The following is a 20419-nucleotide window of genomic DNA, read 5'->3' on the forward strand; positions in this document are numbered from 1 at the left end:
AGGGATGGAAATCTCTCTGCAAAGAAAATATACTTTAAAAAATTCAATTAAGCGATGCACAGACACCCTGCAACCCAACTTGTCTCTGCTTATTAGGTGTTCAGAACGATGATCGCCTCAGTCTATTTCAGTCCAGAGAAATCTGAACTCCTTTAGTGGCAATGCCTCCAAGGGGCGCAGGTGTACCTGTGGTTAAGGGTGTCGGGTAGGGGACAGCCTCCTCTTTTGGAGCAGAAAGCACAGTCACCAGTGGCGGGATAGAGGCAAAAGCTCTGGGTCTGGGATACCTGGGGGCTTGTGTCACAACTCCACCCACCAGGAGCTCCAAGATAAGATGGGGAGGCTGGAAAGATGGAAGTTTGGATGGGAAAACAGTTACAGAGAAGAAATCATTCCCAGGCCCCCGGCAGGAGGATATCCAGGGTGAGAGAAGGGCGGGTCAGGGATGGGCCGGGTTGGCCTGGAGTCCCAGGGGAAAAGGGGAGGCGACAGCTCGCCGTCCCCCGCCCCTCAGCTCCCCGGTGCGCGGCACCGGCGGCTGGCGTCGGTCTCCGTGTCGCTAAAAGTATCGGGAGAGGGATGGAGAGCTCAGCGTCCCAGGCTCCCCGGGGAGGAGAAGCACGCGGGGCTGGGCGGGGCCCGTCTCCAGTGCGTGTGTGTCGAGTGCGGGGGGGCACGATCTCCGCTCTCCCGGGCGCCCCAGCCCCAGCGCACGCCTCCGCTTCCGCGCCCCCCTCCGCAGGCGCGCGCGAGGCGCACTCCCCTTCCCTCGGCGGCGCGGGGCGCGCGCCCGGCCCCCTCCTCCTCCACTCCGCGCCTCTCGGCTCTCCCGGCAGAAAGTTAGCAGCGGGGAAGGAACTCGGGGCTGCAACAGCGCGCGGCGGCGGCGGCAGAGGCTGAAGCAGGAGCCGCGGCGGAGCCGGGGAAGCGGGGGCGCTGCAGACGGAGCAGGTGCAGCCGGAGGGTCCGCGCGCCCCCCTCGGTCCCCTTGACAGAGGCTGAGGGGGGTGGTGGGGGGCCGCCCGGACTCCGCGGGAAGAGTGGGGAGGGGGGCCATGCGGCCGGGCTCCCCCCCGGCGCAGCGGGACAGCGGCCACGGCCGGGGGCGCAGCGGCGTCGCTTCATGCAGCCGGGGCGGCTGGGCAGCGGCGGCGGCGGCGGCGGGGGCGGCGGCTGAAACCATGTCCGGGCAGCGCCGGGGGCCGCCGCCGCCGCCGCCGCGAGCCGGGAGCCGCGATGGCCCCGTGGCCCGCACCTCCTCCGCCTCCGCCTCCGCCTCCACCTCTCGCCGCGCCGCCGCCGCCCGGCGTCTCTGCTAAGGGGCCGCCGGCGCGCAAGCTTCTTTTTATGTGCACCTTGTCCCTGTCCGTCACCTACCTGTGCTACAGCCTCCTGGGCGGCTCGGGCTCCCTGCAGTTCCCCCTGGCGCTGCAGGAGCCGCCGGGCGCCGCCGCCGAGCCCCCACCGAGCCCGCCGCCACCCTCTCTGCCGCCTCCCCCCGTGCGCCTCGGCGCCCCCTCGCAGCCGCCCGCGCCGCCGCCGCCGGATAACGTGAGCCGCGGGGAGCCGCCCGAGCCCCCCGAACAGCCCGCCGCCCCCGGGGCCGACGGCTGGGGGCTGGCGAGCGGCGGCGGGGGCGCCCGGGACGCCTGGCTCCGGACCCCGCTGGCCCCCGGCGAGATGATCACGGCGCAGAGCGCGCTACTGGAGAGGGAAGCGCAGGAGTCCAGCACCACCGACGAGGAGCTCGCAGGCCGGAGAGCGGTCAACGGGAGCAGCGAGAGGGGCGGCGCCGCGAGCACCCCGGACTATGGGGAGAAGAAGCTGCCACAGGCTCTTATCATCGGGGTTAAGAAAGGAGGGACCCGCGCGCTGCTGGAGGCGATCCGAGTCCACCCAGACGTGCGGGCGGTGGGCGTTGAGCCGCACTTCTTCGACAGGAACTACGAAAAGGGGCTGGAGTGGTACAGGTAGGACCCGGGGCTCGGCGGGATGGGATGGACGCACCGGGAGACCCGGCGCGAGCCGCCGCTTTCTGGGCCCTTGGACACCCAGGCGCCGCCGTCCCGAGAGCCCTTAAGCCCCAACCGGGGTTCTGCCAACCTTGGCGGGGCCGCTCAGAGAGGAGCGGCGGAGAGGGCTGGACTCTGGCCAAGGATCACTTTATTTCAGGGCGAGGGGTGGAGGTGTCGCCTTGCTTCTGTCTGCCTCCGGCTCCGTGCCTTCTGAATCTGCCCAGCTCTTGGCCTGGGAATCCCCAGCATTCGTGCCCGCGGGGTGTTTCCTAGCCCGGGCTCTGGCGGGGCTCTGGGCTTCTGCGTTGGGGACGCCGAGGATGAAGCAGGGTAGCTAGATGGCTCTAGGGGCTTTGAGATCCCTTGGAATCTCTCCAAATCGCCCTGAAACGCATTTGCGTGGCTGGAATCCAACTTTAGTATTTTCAGGTTAGAGCAAAATGAACAGGAAACAGTTAAAAAGATGATACTGGCAAGTTCTGGCTTTCTAGTAAAGACCGGGGATGCCCCCCATCTCCAGAACTTTCTATCCCCCTTGGCTGAATGAACCCTGGGTTGGTTCTGTCTCGGCAGCATCAGTGTCTACATGACAGTTGGTGCCGTAAGAGTTTCTTCGCACTGCACCCGTGCCCTTTCTAACCCGCGCCTCCTTCGCTACAGATTGGAGCTTCCGGCTTGTGAAATGTTCACCTCTCTCCTTTTCCACCCTCTGCCCGTGGTGAGAGAAAGGGAGAAGAGAGGAGTAGAAAGTTAGGTGCAGGTAAATAAATTAATAATCCAGCTTTCTTGCCAGCCATAGCGTTTAACTCCATACTGGTGCAGATTCCAAAAAAAAACCTCCTTTGCTTCCCGCCTCCCCCCCTTCCTTCCGTTTTGGATCTCTCTGGAAAATAGATCTGGATGGCTGGCCCCATCTCTGTTGCATCTCAGTAATTAATTGCAATTGTCAAACAGAAACACAGGCTTTGTCAGCTAAAGTGATGTTATCATCTTAACAGAGCCAATAGGTAAAACAGGATTGTTTCCTGACAAGTTCCCTTCCTGTTGAAGAGATGTGCTTTCCAAGTTTAAATTACAGCCTGGGAAAAGTTTTAGAAATAGCTTAACTTAAGAAATAGATAATAAATGGGTGTATTGTGATTGATTTCTTCCACTTTAAAAAATATGCCTTATGCTTTCAAAGCTTGAGAGAAGTACACTTAGGCATAAACATTCCACCACATTAAACTGAAACAGCAAATGTGTCTGTTAATGTCTTGTCTGTTTCAACGGCAAAATCTAATTGCAGTATTTTAGGAGGCTTCAAACAGCCCCTTCCTATCAAAACATAAAACAGCAAATGCTTAATTTAACTGGAAAAATCAGTATTTATAACATAACGAGCCATGGCTTCCAGTTTGCGATTATAATTAAAAAGGTGTTAGGATGATTAATGCAACAACAACAATATCGGGAAGGGGTATGATGTCTGGGAGGGTTTCAGTTCTTTAACTGTTGGTTATGGGGATGTTCTGGTTTCTGCTGTGAGGTAGCCTTGGCCCTACGAGGGTAACGGGTAACGGTGGCTTTTTCAATTCTAATTTTAAAGCTGTGTATCTCGGGAGAAGTGCCAAGTACACTTCTGGGGGAGAGCGAGGCATAAAGATCACATCTTTCCAACATGTGTTCGGGTTGCTTTGTAGCAGCTGGAAATAGAGAAGGAAGTGTTTTATTCAGATGCCTTAAAGTTTGATGAAGGGTTCGTGGAGGAATGCGTGTCAGGAGGTCCCATCGGTGGGGCTGGAGAGTTTTCTGAATGAGAGGACAGGAGATGCCAGATTTTCTTAATCTTCTTTCATGCCGAGGCTGGGAAGAGGAGGCATGGAGACAGGCATGATAGGGCTGTGGAAGGTTCTATCCTAGCGCTGTGGTACTCCCGGCTGTCCCTCATGTGGTCTTTGGGGCTGAGTGTGAATATTTGGTACCCATCCACAGAATTGTTATACTGAAGACATATGGGCAGATTCCCTTGATCCTCACTTAACAGGACCATGGGATTTCTCTGTGGCCTCCCCATCCTTGACCCCAGTGTCTCACCCACGGCAGATCCTTGTAGTGCTTATAGGTGCCGACTGCAAGTGCTGGAGAAGAATCTGTGTAACACAGACGGTATCAGTAGCCACCCAAGCCTGGCTGCTGAGACTTCTAGAAACCCCTTTGGCCCATGGGAGTGTGCTGGGGCTGCTTGGATACCTCTCCAGCCTTACGAGGGACCCCAATGCTTTGAGGGTATTTGTGGGATTTTCACAGGCTCTTGTCTCTTCAGGCTCCTGTCTCTCTCCCCTGGAGGAAGAGGGGATGACATCCTCATTATATTGTAGAAAAGGAAACGGTGGCATCAGTTCAAACCAGTAAAGGAAAGCTTTCCTCTTGTTTCCCTGCTCCAACTGCATCTTATAAATGGCGGCATCTGTGCTTGAATGTACTTGAATGGCCACACTTCCTCCCCATCCGCGGAGTAGTCTATGTAAAATCTTCTTCTACTCGCCAGAGGAGAGGGCCACAGATGAATGAAAGGTTTTGATTCTCTCCCCCCCTTGTTTTCTTTCCCTTTTTCTTGTCGAAGTGCTTCTGCGAGAGCCTAATTCTGCAAGTGTTTCTGGGGTTTGCTGTTATCAGCCAGAGGGAGAAGCGAGAATTTGGGGGCAGCTCCCGGCAGCATTGGTTTGGGCTTTCGTCCTATCCCAGCGGAGCAGCCCTGGGAGTTTTTTTTTCCTCCGTGTCACTCCAGTCTTGTTTAAATCCAGGTTTTGCTTTCTCCTATGCTGTTGATCTAATGTGATTTAAAAACACATTTGAGATTGGAATGCGTGCCTCAGATTTCAGGGCCAGATATACTAATGGATTAGCATGGGAGTGTTAAAGCTATGGGAGAAGCAAGCCTCCCTTGGTGGATTGACCCAGGCCCATGACTCATAAGTGTTGGGGGGGGGGGGTAGACTTGACTCTCCTCTCCTCACTCCTCCAAACCAGTAAAATAAAAGGGCTAAGCCCCAAAGCACCTTCCAGAACAGGCTACTCCAAGCTGTCTGGGCAGAGACCTTATACTCTTCAAGGGGGTGGGACCTGGCGGCCACGGCAGAACTCATCTAAGTGACAGGGCTGCCTTGCGGTGTGACCTCCCCCATGGCTTACAGACTGTGCAGCAACCCTGACCTTGGCTTTGGAAACACCTCAGGCCCAGGGCGATGGGAAGGGGACCTCCATGGTTTCAAATGGTCTGCACTGCCAACAGTGAATACGCTCCTCCCATTGGCTAGGGGAAAATCACTCAGGAAGACGGTTCCCATAGTCATGCTTGTGCTACCCTCAGGAAGGTGGTCTGCAGCACTGTTTGCACTGGGTATCTGGAGATTGAGGGAGGATGCCAGAAAGACACTGGCAGTTAGGGAATGCCTGTTCTTTATGGACCCGGGCGCTTTGTGGACGTCCTCTCATGTTTGAGCATCATAATGAGGGTTGTGGGCGACATAGCAGCCTTCGTGTTTTACAGGTGGCCCTTGGAGTGCAAATGACTTGCTCAGGGTTGCTCATTTGGTCAGTGGTTGAGCTTGACCGCATCTGTCCAATTTCAGGATGCTTGTTTCTTGGTTTCTTCCTTTGTATCCCACCACCACACACAAAATACTAGCAAGATGTTTCCCTTCCTTCCTTCTTACATTTAACCAACATTTTAATAATATTTACCATGTACCCAGAACTGTTGTAAGGACAGGGGATAAAGTGGTGACTAAGTACTTTGTGCTCCTGAAACTGACATTTAAGTGGTGGGCAAGGGAGACAGGAAACAGTCTTTCTTGTTACCTTTTTCGTGTGGCTACTAGAAAATGTACCATCATGCTGGTGACTCACATTTTATTTCCACTGGGCAGGGCTCCTAGTAGAGCAGTGCCTTTTAAGCTTTAAACGTGTACGCGTCACCTGGGATGTTGTGAACATGTAGGATTCTGATTCAGCAGGTCTGCAGAAGGCCCTGAGAGTCTGCGTTTCTAACTTCTCAGGTGCTGCAGATGCTGCTGATCTCTGGACCTCACTTTGAGTAGCAGGAGTCTAGAGAGAAATTGGTGTGTGCGTGCGCGTGTGTGTGTGTGTGTGCACACCTAGGTTATTTTAAATCAAATGACTAGGGAAACTTCCCTGTGAGGGTGAAGTAAATGAAGTGAAAGAATAAGAGTCTGCCATCTGGGTAGAGTGGTTTCCAGTAGCGGAACGGCAGATGCAAAGGCCCTGAGGCAGAAGCAAGACTCGTGGCTTTATAAAGGGTTCTTTCAGTATTCTTAAAGCACAGTGTTTGTAGCTGGACAAAACTGGGTTCAAAATCTGGTTTTACAACTTACTGGTTGAATAATTTTGGGTAGATAACTGACTTAACATCACTCATTTTCAGTTTGTTTATCTGGGAATAATTCCTTCCTCGCAGGATTGTTGGGGAGAATAAATGAAGTAATAAAGGTGAATGTATCCCCCCCCAAATGAGTATCTTAGAGCAGAAATCCAAATGGACCCAACTCCTGTTTTTTTTTTTTTTTAATTTCTCAAATCATTTTGGTCTCCTATGCTTTACCTTTGATCACAGCTGTCCTCATATTGGCTGAAGAGTCTCTTATTGGGGATGTTTTTGGGAAAAGTCTAATAATGATTGGCTTTGCAGTCTACATCTGCCTGACTTTAAACCAAGGGTCACGAACTCCGAAGCCCAGTGAAATAGACGAGGGGAGAAACCCGGGGCACTTCTCCATCTGCAGGTCTCAGCCACTGCTCGTTCCGGCTACCCTTTTCTGTGTGCAAATGTTACCACATCCTCCACTTGGTAGGAAAAATCGGAAATCCAGGCTTTGATGAGAAATCTCTTGGTTTTTAACTTTGGCAAACCTGATTAAAATTTCTTAAAAGCCTTGTGTGGGCCAGCACTGTGGGACAAACAAAATACATCTGTGGGCTAGATACAGCCAGCTGGCTACCAGTTTGTGACCTCTGGTTTAAACTCATTTCAGAAAGTAACTGGCATAGCCAGACCCTTTGCACTTGCCAGAATTGTGGCTTACATGTGCTATTTTAGTTTCTATTGTTTTCCCCCCTTTACAGATTTTGCAACAGCAAGGGGGGGGGGGAATACCTCCCAGATATATTGCAACAATAACAAAGGAGCTGGAGATAAATAGGAACACTGAGGCAGAAATAGATGATTCACAAATACATTTCCCCTTTGTTCTCAGTGAACATTTTCTTGAAGGCGGGATAACTCTTCAGTTGTTCACTCATTAATCAGGAGCGCTGAATGTGATCCATATAGATAAGTTGCACCTATAAAGTAGATTCCGGTCAGGTGGGTTCAGTAAGACCCAAGAGATGAAAATAATTGGGTTCTAGCTTTTGCTCTGCCACATTACTAGTTGTATTGGACCTCAGGTTACTCGGTCTGTTTTTTTCTTTTTAAAAAAATTCTTGGTTTCTTAGATAATGAGACTATATCGTCTCCAAAGGGTCCATTCAGGGACATACTTGGGTTCTAGAACAGACTTCTGTGTTAGACTTTTTGGAGTGAGGAAACTAGTAGGGGAAAAGCAACATTGTTTGGAGCATGTTCTTATCGGTCTCTGAGCCAGAGGCCTGTGTCTTCCTGGTGTGATCACCAGGCCTCAGTTTCTTTATCTGCAGAATGGGCTCAGTATTACTTCCCTTCCAAGGGATTATGCGATGATGAAATGAGTTTGTGTTGGAGGACATTGCTCTCTCCTACTTTCCTATCTTTCTCTTTTTCCATTTCCCCCGTGCCTTTCTTCATTTTCCCTGCCCATCAGTACTGAAGGTCCTAAAGAGAAAGCTGTAATGCATTTTTCATTTGAATATAGCCTTTTATTTCAAGATTATGTCTAAATGAGGGATTTCAAACCCTGAAGCAGCTCTTAAGTAGCTCTCCAGAGAATAATCAAAACCGGATTCCAGAATTTGGTCTATTGTAACTGGAGCTGAAGGAGAAGAGTCTGATTCCACGAAGCAGGTGTAGTCAGAATTCTCCACCAAGGGGCTGGGGTAGGGAAATGGGCTGACACTCTGGGCTTGCGTGCTGACATTTTCTTGAACCTACAGTAGGAATTGATGCCGCTTGGCCTGGAGAGCTACAGAGGCATTTAGAATGCCAAGGGTGTGCTTGCCTTCAGTTTTTCTCCTGGGCTGAAAGCATTTGAGAAGGCAGGGCTGTTCAAGAAGACCCTTGCCAAATTCCCTGGGCTTGACATTTGGCTCCTTTCACTGGTTTTTTCAGCTGTCATGACATGACTTAGTTATTTTTATTTTCGTAGATCACACCAGTCGTTTTTACTTTTAAATTGAGTCAGGAGAGAGGACTTGAGATTTTAGGTGAATGAGAGATGGCTAGGATTGTACGGTAGGAAGTTTTAAAGGTTTTGGTTTTGCATAATGGATGATATGTCTGTGACTGAACCGCCGCCCTGTTAAAGTAATCTCTTGATTCCATTGGTTTCTGCGGTTTAACAAGCTCCTTTATAACTGTCTTGGGAATTTCAGTCAGAAATTATCATTCACTAAGGGAGTCTTTTAGCCCATCTTGCCATTAATTAAAAGCAGGCAGTTGAATTTTTTGTTGCTGTTGTTTTAACACTCACTAGTTAGGATTGCTTCCCTTTAAATTTTTTTTTTTTACCTTTATTTAAGAATGTACAAAGCATATTCATGGGGAAACAAAACAACACATGAGTTAGTGTTTTTTGGTTACAAATAATAGAAATGATCTTAAACTATTACACATAGAAAAGGTAATTTAGTGGCTTATGTAATTGGGAAATCTGGGGGGTAATGACTTCAGGAACAGCTGGATCCAGGGGCTCAAATGATATCACTGGGTTTCTGTCTCTTTCCATCCCTTGACATGATTTTCTTGACCTTGTTTCATTTTCGGATAGGTTGTCTCACCACATTTTAGGCAAGATGGTGGTAAGCAGCAGCCCCAGACCAACACATTTATGTTTATCAGTTCTTTTGGAAATCATTTTTCTTAAAGAATTTCTGTAAGAAATTCTTGGAGTTGCGTTTGGCCCAGGTTGGGTCATGTACCTGTTCTTAAAGCAGTCATAGTGTAGTACTCCAATTAGACCCGGGTGATGAGGTCACCCTTTTGGGTTGGAATAGTGGTGGGAGCAGGGAAGCAGAGTTAGTCTCACTGAAACCATAGGGAACAATTTCCCCGTAAGAATGAGGTGCTCCAGGGTTCTGATGCTAGAAGAGGGGACCAGTTGAACCACATGCTCATTAAACATGTAAAGATCCAGTCTGGGACAGGTACCTGATCTGAGTATTTTAATTTAGAAGGAGGTACAAAGGGTTAGTCTGGGGAGGTCCAGTGTCCTTGTTGCTTTATTCATTCATTTATTTTTTATTTAAACATGTATTGATTGTCAAATATGTGCTGGGGTCAAACATGAATCAGTCATGGCCAGTGATCTGAAAGAGCTCATAAAATAGGGAAATGGACAAGTAAATATTTACATTACAAGGTAATAAAAGCTCTGGCAAAGTGGGATTTATTCCAGGAATGGAAGGATGGTTTGATCTTGGGTACTCTAACAATGTGATTGACTCTTACTATGAGCAAATGAGAAAAATCCTGTGATTCACTTTATGGATGCTAAAGATAGAGCTGATAATATTAAATATTCCTGATTTTTAGAACACCTGCTGATAAAATAGGATCTTCCCCAAAGCCAGCATCATCTTTAATGGTGTAACACTAAAAACATTCCCATTAAATTCAGAACAAGCCCAGAATGCCCCATAATGATCACTGTTATTTATCTTTGTTCAGGAATTAATTGATGATGCACTTGGATGAGGAAAAGAATGAGAATGGGGGAGGTAGAATTATTACCACTTGCCAGCAGTTTCATCTCTTAATGGAAAACCAAAGATAATGAATCCTCCCATGAATCTATTAGGAACAATAATGGGAATCATTAAGGGAATTTGTAAGGAAATTACTATGCAAAATCTATAGTTTTCCTATATGCCTATGCCAACCATTTTGAAAATATAATGAGAGAAAATAACTCTATTTATAGAAGCAACCAAAGAGACAAAATAACTAGGAATAAATTTACCAAAATTGCAAGGGACTTGTAAGAACAAAATTTTAATATTTTCCTAAGGGGCATCAGAGAAGAGAGGAGTAAATGGAGAGACCTGTTTCTCTAGGATGGCATGTCTTTCTTTTCCCTCTGTCCCCTTCTCCCTCCCCTCCCCTCCAGCTCCCCTCTCTTTTCCCCTCTTCTTTTTTATTGGAATTCAGGGGCAGTGGTCATCATTGTAGGGATGGCAGTAACAGCAGTGGTGGTAGAGCTGCCAAATTGAGGTCAGGTGTGTTTGAGAGTGGTCTGAAAATACTGTTTCTGTGAACATGGCCAGAATGTCATTGTACTCCGTATATAAGATTCCCTTATTTTGCGCCTTTTATTTGACTGAGAAGAAGATGGTGAGACAAGTGTTCCTGTTCAGATTCATAAACAGAGTTGTAATTCCTTGTTGGGGAGGTGTTCTGCTTTATATCCTCAATTCACTGATGGTTGGACCACGCCGACCTATGGATTAACCGTTGGATTGGTGTAAGTTAGTAGATGTAGATGCACGAAGGGGAAGAAACAAATCAGGGACAAGTAATGGTTATTTTCAGTGGAACAGGGAGATGAAGGTTTGGGTGGGAAAGAAGGGCCATAGTGGTGGTGGGAACGGCCAGGCTCTGCTCTGGGCACTGTCTTCATTCAGTCTTCACAGGAACCATGGGACAGGGGTCCTGGTATCACCCATGTTTTCCAGGTGAGGGAAACTGAGGTGCACAGAACAAGTAACTGGCTCAGGATGTGGAGCTGAGCTTCAGACCCAAGTCTTTGGCCCCAAACACACAGCATCTCCTTTAATTTGTCTCAAAGTTCTTTTCCCCGGAAGTGTTGTCCTTCTAGCTGCAGGGAGTGAATAATAATTGTGCACCTTTCCGTGCTAGACGGTCTCGATCTCCTGTGTGCGGATGGACTGGCCTGTCTACGGGACAGGCTGGGGGTGGGGTCTGGTCCCAGCGACATACTGGGACAGTGGCTTCCTCTCTGTTCTGGGCCCAACCTCATTTCTGCTTGAAGGGCCTTTTTATTTTCTGTTCCCTGCACCAGAATACTCTGCCCCCAGACTCTATATTTACTGTGTCTCCTCATCCTTCAGGTGTTGGCTTAAATTCCACCTCTTCAAAAAGACCTTTCCCAACTACCTGGTTTTGTAAAAACTTGTTTCTACTTGTGAGAGTGTTCCGCTGTTTTATTTTCTTCACAAAACATATTGCTTTTCCAAATCATACAGATTATGCATCTCCCTCTTCTTGGGAGAGGGGGACTACAAGGGACCAGCGGTCCTGTCAGTCTTTTCCTTGACAGTGCCCAGATCAGTACTTGGCACAGAGTAGTTGCTCCATAATGGCGGTTAATTAATCACAGATTTTTTTTTTTTTTTTTTTTTTAGACGGAGAAGGGGAGAGAGAGAGTGAGCACAGGGGAGGAGCGAGAGACTCTCAAGCAGGTTCCACGCCCATTGAGCCTGATGGGGGGGCACAGTCTCACAACCCTAAGATCATGACACTGAGCTGAAATCAGGACACTTAACAGACTGAGTCACCCAGGCACCCCTAATCACTGATTTTGAATCAGTGAACTAATGAATAAAAGGAGTACCTTCTACGTGCTGTTTGCTTGCAAAACTTCAGGCTTCGTAAAAGAAATAACACATTTCTTGAGAACTCTGGCTAAGAATTGTTCTAGGTTCTTTCACAATACTATCTTTGCAAGACTATTTTGGGTGCAAGAAAGAGAAACCCACTCAACCCAGCTGTGTGGGCTAGACAGTTTCCCCAAAAGGTTCCCTCCAGCACACAACACTATCTATGTATTCCTCACAGTAGCCTCATGAAGTAGATTCTTCCTTATCCCACTTTTGCCAATAAAGAGAGTCGGACTTCAAGGGCGCCTGGGTGGCTCAGTCATTAGGCGTCTGCCTTCAGCTCAGGTCATGATCCCGGGGTCCTGGGATCGAGCCCCGCATCGGGCTCCCTGCTCAGCGGGAAGCCTGCTTCTCCCTCTCCCACTCCCCCTGCTTGTGTTCCTTCTCTCGCTGTGTTTCTCTCTGTCAAATAAGTAAATAAAATCTTTAAACAAAAAAAAGAGTCCGACTTCAGAAGGGCAAGTGACTGAGTCACATGGTGGGTTGTCACAGCCCAGGTGACAACGTTTTAGAAGAGCTTGGATTATTTTTTTTTTAAGATTTTTTATTTATTTATTTGACACAGGGAGAGTGAGCGAGAGAGACAGAGAGCAAGTACAAGCAGGGGGAATGGCAGGCAGGGGAGAGGTGGGCTCCCTGCGGGGCTCGATCCCAGGACCCTGGGATCATGACCTGAGCCGAAGGCAGATGCTTAACGACTGAGCTACCCAGGCGCCTGAGCTTGGATTATTTCTGATGGACCATTATGTCCTGAGAGTAGTTTCAATTATGTTCCTCTAGATGCATTATCAGAACAATGTAAGTGTCGTTCAAAAATCAAAGGATTATGCAGAGGCCCTGTGTTTGGTTGTTACTCACTGTAGGTGCAGATACACTTTTCCCTGTGCCTCCAGATTAAGGCTTCTGCAGGGCTTTCAAGGTTTGGGTGTCCCTGGAGCCGAGGAAATCGGAGGCCGACTACCTGAGTGCCTCTGTCACAGGACGCTCTCTTTGGAGCTATGTGGTGTTTTGAAAAAGAAAGCTGAACCTGGAATCAGAAATTCAGGACTTGAGTCTGATTTCTGTGTTGACCTTGCTTGGTGTGCATGGACGCATAATTAGCCTCCAAGCCTTTGTTTCCTCATCTCTAAAATGGGAATCACGGCCTCTAAGAACACCACAGTGATTGTGCGAGGATGGAATAGTGATGATGTGCTGGGATCTGCGTGGTCTACACATGTTCATTTTTATTAATCTGTGCACGTTTTCATGAATTCCCCCAGGTAATTGGTTTTCTGGAATGTTGCACTCCAGGGAGTACCTGAAATACAGGACACTCTTATCATAAAGTTAGGCTACGTTTAATTTACAGAAACAGTTATGTAGCACGGATATCAAACATTGGATAGGACAGACTGCATCAAGATCCCCAGAATTCCTGGAGAGTATCACTCTGCATTACTCTTACCTGCCCATCATTCTTTTATACTGAAAAACCATAAAAAAAGCTATATTTAGGGCACATTGGCTTCTTAGGATTGCCCCGCAGTTGGTGACCTTTTGAAGCGCCCAGAAGATTCTCTCTGTTTGCTCTCAGTTGACCTATCATCTCATTTTCTTGTGTACTCTCTCTGCATTTCCCAAGTCATCATAATTCATTTCCCACCTTCTGGCATCAGGACTAGCCCGCGTTCTAACCTGTAAAAGGCAGAATATGTCCCCATCCCCAAAAATGTCCTTGTCCTAATCTCTGGAATGTGTGACTATGCTAGATTGCATGGCAAAGGGGAATTAGGTTGCAGGTGGAATTGTGGTTGCTAAACGGCTTACCTCGAATGGGGATCATCCCAGATTGTCTGGATGGGCCAGCGTAATCACAAGGATCCTTTCAAGTGGAGGAGGCAGGCAGAGGAAGAGAACTTGGGGAGCTCAGCCTGCTCTTGTTGGCTTTGAAGATAGAGGAAGCAGCCACAAGCCAACGAATTCAGGCAGTTTCTAGAAGCGAAGAAAAAGGGAAGGCAATTGATTCTTCCCTAAGGCTTCCAGAAGGAATGCAGCCTGATGATGCTTTAACGTGAGCCCATGGAGACCAATTTCTGACTTCTGACTTCTAGAACCATGAAGCCAGTCCACTTGTGGTCATTTGTTAACACAGGAGTACGCTCTCCTCGGACATCTCTGGCAACCACCTTCTCATTTTTTTTCTTCCCTTTTTTCTCCCTTTCTGGAAAATAATCACCTTTGGGGCTCTTCTAGGTCTCGCCAAACAGCAGCATCGATGTAACCATCCACTGTTTGCAGATGGTCGCTGTACTAGTTAGGGTAAAGACGAAAGTGCCGGGGCACAGAGACCTCCACACACAGTGGCTTAAATACCATAGATGACTTGTCTCTTACATAGTGAAAGCTGATACTCAAAGTTTGTAGCAGTCATTGCTGCCTGGCGACCGGTCCCTCGGAGGGAACCTAAGCTGAGAACAGTGAGTTCAGGGGGTGCAGGTTGTATGTATTTGCCTAGCATGGACACGCCAGCCAGTGTACATTGCTGGGACAGCCGTGCTCCCCGAGGTCATTCAGATTCGCAAGTTCTGTTCCGTCCATCTTGTTGTTCTACCGTCCTCCAGGGAGCTCATTAGACATGCAGACTCTTAGGTCCCCGTCCCATCCTTTCTGAAGCAGCATTTGCATTTTAAGAACATACTTGGGTAATGATTATGCACAAAGGCTGAGAAACAGGGCCTTGGAGCAAGGTTTTTCAGACTTAGCACTGCTGACGTTTTGCGTCTGGAAAGTCTTCACTGCGGGAACTGCCCTGGGCATTTTAGGGTGATTCGAGCCTCTCTGGCCTCTGCCTCCTAGAGGCCAGTAGTTAGTCCCTCACCCTCAGCTTTAACAGCCAAGTCCAGTCGTTGCCAAGTGTCCCGTGGGCGTTGTGGGCGGGGGGTAGGGGGGCCTGCGGGGCTCAACACCGTCTCTGATTGAAAACCCCTGCCTTGGAGGGTTTTTCTCTTCTGCGCGACCAGAGCTACCTTGCAGCCAGCAGTAAGGCAGAGTGCAGAAGTCCAGGACGAAATTTCTGCTTGAGCCGCTGAGGCAGAAGTGACATCTGTAACTTGCGCTCACATTCTTTTGGCGAGAATTTGGTTGCACAGGCACATCCAGCTGCAAAGCAGTCTGCAAAGCAGACCCTATTGGGTGTCTCTGTGCCCGAGAAGGAGGAGAGAAGGGAACTGGGGGATAGTTGGCTGGCTGCTAAGGTAACTAACGCAAGAATTCCATCTTCCTGTATCTCCTTTTATTCTGTCTTCTAGCCAGAGGTGAATCTGGTTGGAAGGGGGAAATGAATTGATACAAATAAATTGGACATAATTTTTTTTGTTTTGTTTTGCAGTTGGAATACCAAACTATTTTAGGAGATCAGAGGAAATCTTAGATGAACACATAAAATTTAGCTGGTTTTCTGATAACATATTTTGATATTGAGAGTTTGGTGTAGTGGCCCCTGGATGGTGCAGTTAAGCATCCGACTCTTGGTTTCAGCTCAGGCTGTGATCTCAAGGTCCTGAGATCGAGCCCTGCATCAGGCTCTACAAGTCTGCTTGTCTCTTTCCCTTTGCTCCCCTCTTCCCCACTCTCTCTCTCTCTCAATCTCTCCAATAAATAAATTAAAAAATCTTTAAAAAATTTGCCAAGAAAAATATTGTAGAGTTGAAAACATAAATATTAAAATTAAAAAAAGTATAGTGTCCTCTAAACTTCAGTCATGAGTATTACTCTTGCAAGGTTTTTTTTTTGGCTGTATAGAGGTACTTGATTATATTGATCTTTTTACAAGAAAAGTAATAATTTTAAAAATATTTGTAAAGACCATATCATTACTATAAATGTGTTTGATGAGGTGGAGAAATACGTACGTATACACACATTTATCTATGTATGTACCTACATATGTATGTATTTATCTGTGTAACTGTGTATTTATGTACATTTGTATGTCTCTGTCTTTTCCTTGAGCAGGGGGAGGGGCAAAGGGAGAGGGAGAGAGAGAATCTTAAGCGGGCTCCACACCCAGCCCAGATCCTGATGCGGGGCTTGATCCCAGGATCCTGAGATCATGATCTGAGCGAAATCAGGAGTCAGACCCTTAGCCGACTGAGCCCCCCAGGAGCCTCTGTTACCTGTCTATGTGCGTATGTATCTAAGTATGTATTGTATCTGTGTGTCTGGTACCACCTGTTTTGGTACCACCCTCCCCCTCCCCATGCTGCTGACATAGACTCCCGCTCTTGTCCCTGCGGATGTTCTTGCCCCTCTGTAGTCTGCTCTCCACATAGTTAACTATAGTAAGTAATCCTTTTAGAACATAAATCAGACTATATCACTCTTGTACTTTAAATTTCCAATGGCTTCTTGTCAACCTAGAAATTCTAAGTCGTGACCATAATCCAAGGACCCTACAGAATCAGACCCCTGCCCACCTTTTCAGCCACATTTAAAAAAAATTTTTTTATTGTTATGTTAATCACCATACATTACACCATTAGTTTTTGATGTAGTGTTCCATGATTCATTGCTTTTGCATAACACCCAGTGCTCCATGCAGAACGTGCCCTCTTTAATACCCATCACCAGGCTAGCCCATCCCCCCACCCCTTTTCGGCCACATTTATTTGCCTCTTTTCGTTTCTTCTCTGCTTGAGCCACGCTAGGCTCCCAAGAAGCAAAACATGGGCCTGCCTCAGGGCCTTTGCACTTGTTTCTCCGGCCACCTGTATTGCTTTTCCTTACATAATTTGTATGGTTTGTGTCCTTTCTTCATTTGATTCTTCTGCTCCTCTGCCTCCTCCTCAACATGGCCTTTTCCTGGACCACTTGCACTCATCTTATGCACTCCTACAGGTGAAAACTCCACTCATTGGAAAATGCTGGTATATATAGTATTGCTGTTAATATTTATCTACATTACAGAGTTACTCCACCCCTACCCAGATTTCTTTTGTCTTAATTTCCTGGTTCTTCATTCCCCCATTCTGGAGGAAAGATTTAATTTTGATCTGGTGCCACAGACAACCTTGACATTGGCTGGGGTCAATTTAAAAGATGTTTCTGAAACTCTCAGCTATCCCTCTTATTTAAGCACACTGCCACTAGGTGGTGGGTACAAAACAGGTTGAGCCCCAAAGTAAGGTATGTCTTGAAATCAAAGGTGTGAGTGGCTCCTTGCTCCTTCCAACCTGGGTTAACCCTGCATATTTGCCCCGATAAAATAAGAGGTTTTATAAAATGTTCACTCTCGGGGCACCTGGGTGGCTCAGTCGGTTAAGCGTCTACCTTCGGCTCAGGTCATGATCCCAGGGTCCTGGGATTGAGCCCCATGTTGGGCTGCCTGCTCAGTGGGGAGCCTGCTTCTGCCGCTCCCCCTGCTTGTGCTCTCTCTCTCTGTCAAATAAATAAATAAAATCTTAAAAAAAATTAGGGCTTAAGCGTCGTTTCCGGATCTCTCAGGTCCAGCAACCAGTCCTCATTGCCAGAGACGGGGTGAGGCTTGAGGCACTGCCTGCCTGGAAAAGTGGGAGTCCGTTCCCCCGGGGGCACAGAGTTGGAGATGTGGGCGTTTTCCCAGGGCAAAACCAGGATGAGGTTATCAAGGAAGGAAAGTGGATGCTTGTTCGTGTCAAAACACCAGATGTCTGTTTCGAGACTCTTTTGTTCAAATGTAATCTTTGACCAAAGTACGACTGAATAAAACAGGCACACTGAGAGTTCTGCTGGCTTGCGTGGAGATGGGAGCCCTGGGTTCTGTTCTGGGTCTTTCTGTCAAGGTGGGGTCAGAATGGCTCAGATGTCCCTCCCCTAGCTGGAAGATTCTGCGTCTCTTCGTTCTAAAAATTAAAAAAAAATTTTTTTTAAGCAGGCTCCACATGGAGCCCAACATGGGGCTCGAACTCACAACCCTGAGATCAAGACCTGAACTGAGATCAAGAGTTGGGCACTGAACCGACAGAGCCACCTAGGCGCCCTGACTCTACATCTATTCTTTAACACAGAAAGAAAGGAAGGAAGGCAAAGATAGAGAGGAGGGAAAACAAGACAGGAAACTTGTCTCGTCTCTGTACCTAAGTTGTGTGAAATCCTGAAAAAATATCGAAAGAACCTGCCCCTTAGAAATCACTAATTAATTATTTACAATATTTTCTATTTCTGTCACTTCCTTAGCAACTCCTAGCAGCTGCTTGGGAAAATTTAAAGGGACTATCTGTCTTACATGAGAATTCTTCAAATAGTAAATGAAATTGTTTAGTTGACATGAAGTTTTCTGCTCAGATTCACTTCAAGAAGAGAGAGAGAAGTGATTTGGCATTTGATCAATCTTAACATAACTAGACAGCCCAGAATTTCTGGAACAGCCCTGATTCTAGGTCATTTTACTCTTTTCATTTAAGGTAAATTTCTGCAAGGGACACCTGGGTGGCTTAGTTGGTTAAACGTCTGTCTTCGGCTCAGGTCATGATTCCAGGGTCCTGGGATGAAGTCCCGCATAAGGCTCCCTGCTCAGCGGGGAGCCTGCTTCTCCCTCTCCCTCTGTCTGCTGCTCCCACTGCTTGTGCTCTCTTTTTCTGTCAAATAAATAAATAAAATAAGATAAGGTAAAGGCCTGTGATATGGGATGAAGTGTGATTTAATTTTCATGCTTTTGGTAGACTTTTTATGAAAATAAGTTCACATTTTGGGAAGAAAAATTCTTTTGTCAGATCTAGCATCTTGACACTTTGTTTGAAAATGGGTGCCTTGTGTATTTTCTGGGGAAATCTCACTAGTGCATAGTGGGGCTTGCTTGTGAGTTAAAATTATATCCCGAAGGATCTTTTTGAAGGTTCCTCAGCAGAGATTCCTTGGAAACTTGGGGACCCGGAGCTTCTGAAGCCCCAGGGTCAGTTATGAGGTCCAGGCCAGTTTTAGGGGTGACTCTGGAATTTTGATAGCTGCCGTGCCCCTGCCTCCCAACTTTCCTTGACACTGTCCGAGCCCCCTTTGGTCGTAGCGTCCCTCCCCGTGTCCTCGGAGTGGGAGCCTGGCTCTTCCCTCACTTTGCTCCAAAAGAAGCTCCCGGGGCCTTTTTCTCTTTCAGGGTTTGCCTGCTGGACGGGAAAGAGATGGGGACAAGTAAGGAGGAGAAACAGAAATACTTCCCTGCTGGTCACCCAGCCTCAGCCAGGCACGTCTATATGAACATTTGTTTACAGAAAGACCGTTCTCTTCCAGATTTCTCGTGACTTATTTTAAGATTCTGAAGACTTCTGACAAATTCTGTTTTTTGAGAAACAGGCAAAATTGAAACACGAATAGATTATGCAGGAAGTTCACTTCGGTGATGTCTCCTTTCCAGCAGCTGTGCTTTGGCATACTAACCGTAACTAACTTCCTCTGGGGGTTTCTACGATGAAAAGAGAACCCTAGTGCATCTTGTTCCCCTCATTATCTTAGTGAATGCCCACCACAACCCCTGTTGAGTGAGGATGCTGTAGTTTCTGTGAAAAGTAAGGCACAGGGAGGGGAAAAGTGGTCCCTGAAGATCTTGCACAGGTCATTAGTGACGTGGTCTGGTTCCAGCATAGGTGTGTGTTCTTTTTGTTATTGTTAGAGTTTTAAATTTTAATTTATTTTTTTGAAGTGTAGTTAACATACAGTGTTAAATTAGTTTCCGGTGTACCACGAAATGATTCAACATTTCTATACGTTCCTCAGTGCTCATCACGATAAGTGTACTCTTAATCCCCATCACCTGTTTCAGAAATCCCCTACCCACTGCCCCTCTGGTGAGCATCACTTTGTTCTCTGTAGTTAAGAGTCTGCTTTTTCATTCATCCCTTTTTTTCTACATTTGTTCTTTTGTTTCTTAAATTCCACATATATGGAAATCCTATGGCATTTGTCTTTCTCTGACTTATATCACTTCGCATTATACTCTCTAGCTCCATCCATGTCATTGCAAATGGCCAGATCTCATTCTTTTGATGGCTGAGTAATATTCCATTGTATATATATACCATCTCTTTATCCATTCATCTATCGATGGGTTGCTTCCATATCTTGGCTATTGTAAATAATGCTGCAATAAACGTAAGGATGAATCTGTCTTTTCAAGTTAGTGCTTTTGTTGTCTTTGAGCAAAATACCCAGCAGTGAAATTACTGGATCATACAGTAATCCTGTTTTTAATTTTGTGAGGAACCTCCGTGCTGTCTTCCCCAGCGGCTGCACCAGTGTGCATTCCCACCAACGGTGCACGAGAGTTCCTTTTCCTCCACATCCTTGCCAGCATTTGTTGTTTCTTGTCTTTTTGATTCTAGCCATTCTGACAGGTGTGAGGTGATACCCCCTTGTGGTTTTGATTTGCATTTCCCTGAGGATGAGCAATGTTGAGCAGAAGGTGTGCCTTCCCGAAGCCACATGCCATGCTCCCTCTCAGAGAGGAGATGCTGAGACATTGTTGCGTCCACACCTATGCGGAGTCCAGCTGCCTACCGTGTCTGTCTGCAGACAGAGCTGTGATTCTCTGGGAACCACTCTGGCAGCCAAATTCCCCACGTCTGCATCTTGAAGAATAGCTCTCG

At 47.5% G+C, this 20419-nt stretch overlaps 1 protein-coding gene across 1 annotated transcript in view; it reads left to right on the top strand.

Moving 5' to 3' along the window:
* The first annotated feature begins 1208 nt into the window (after positions 1 to 1208).
* Positions 1209 to 20419, top strand: part of HS3ST4 (heparan sulfate-glucosamine 3-sulfotransferase 4) — a 429228-nt gene continuing 410017 nt past the window's right edge. The window contains exon 1 of the mRNA XM_027612307.2: positions 1209 to 1970. Coding sequence (XP_027468108.1) covers positions 1237 to 1970 — 734 coding nt within the window. The 5' untranslated portion in view covers positions 1209 to 1236. The remainder of the gene's footprint in view (positions 1971 to 20419) is intronic.

Source organism: Zalophus californianus, chromosome 10 (assembly GCF_009762305.2).
Source record: "Zalophus californianus isolate mZalCal1 chromosome 10, mZalCal1.pri.v2, whole genome shotgun sequence".
Classification (NCBI taxonomy): domain Eukaryota; kingdom Metazoa; phylum Chordata; class Mammalia; order Carnivora; family Otariidae; genus Zalophus; species Zalophus californianus.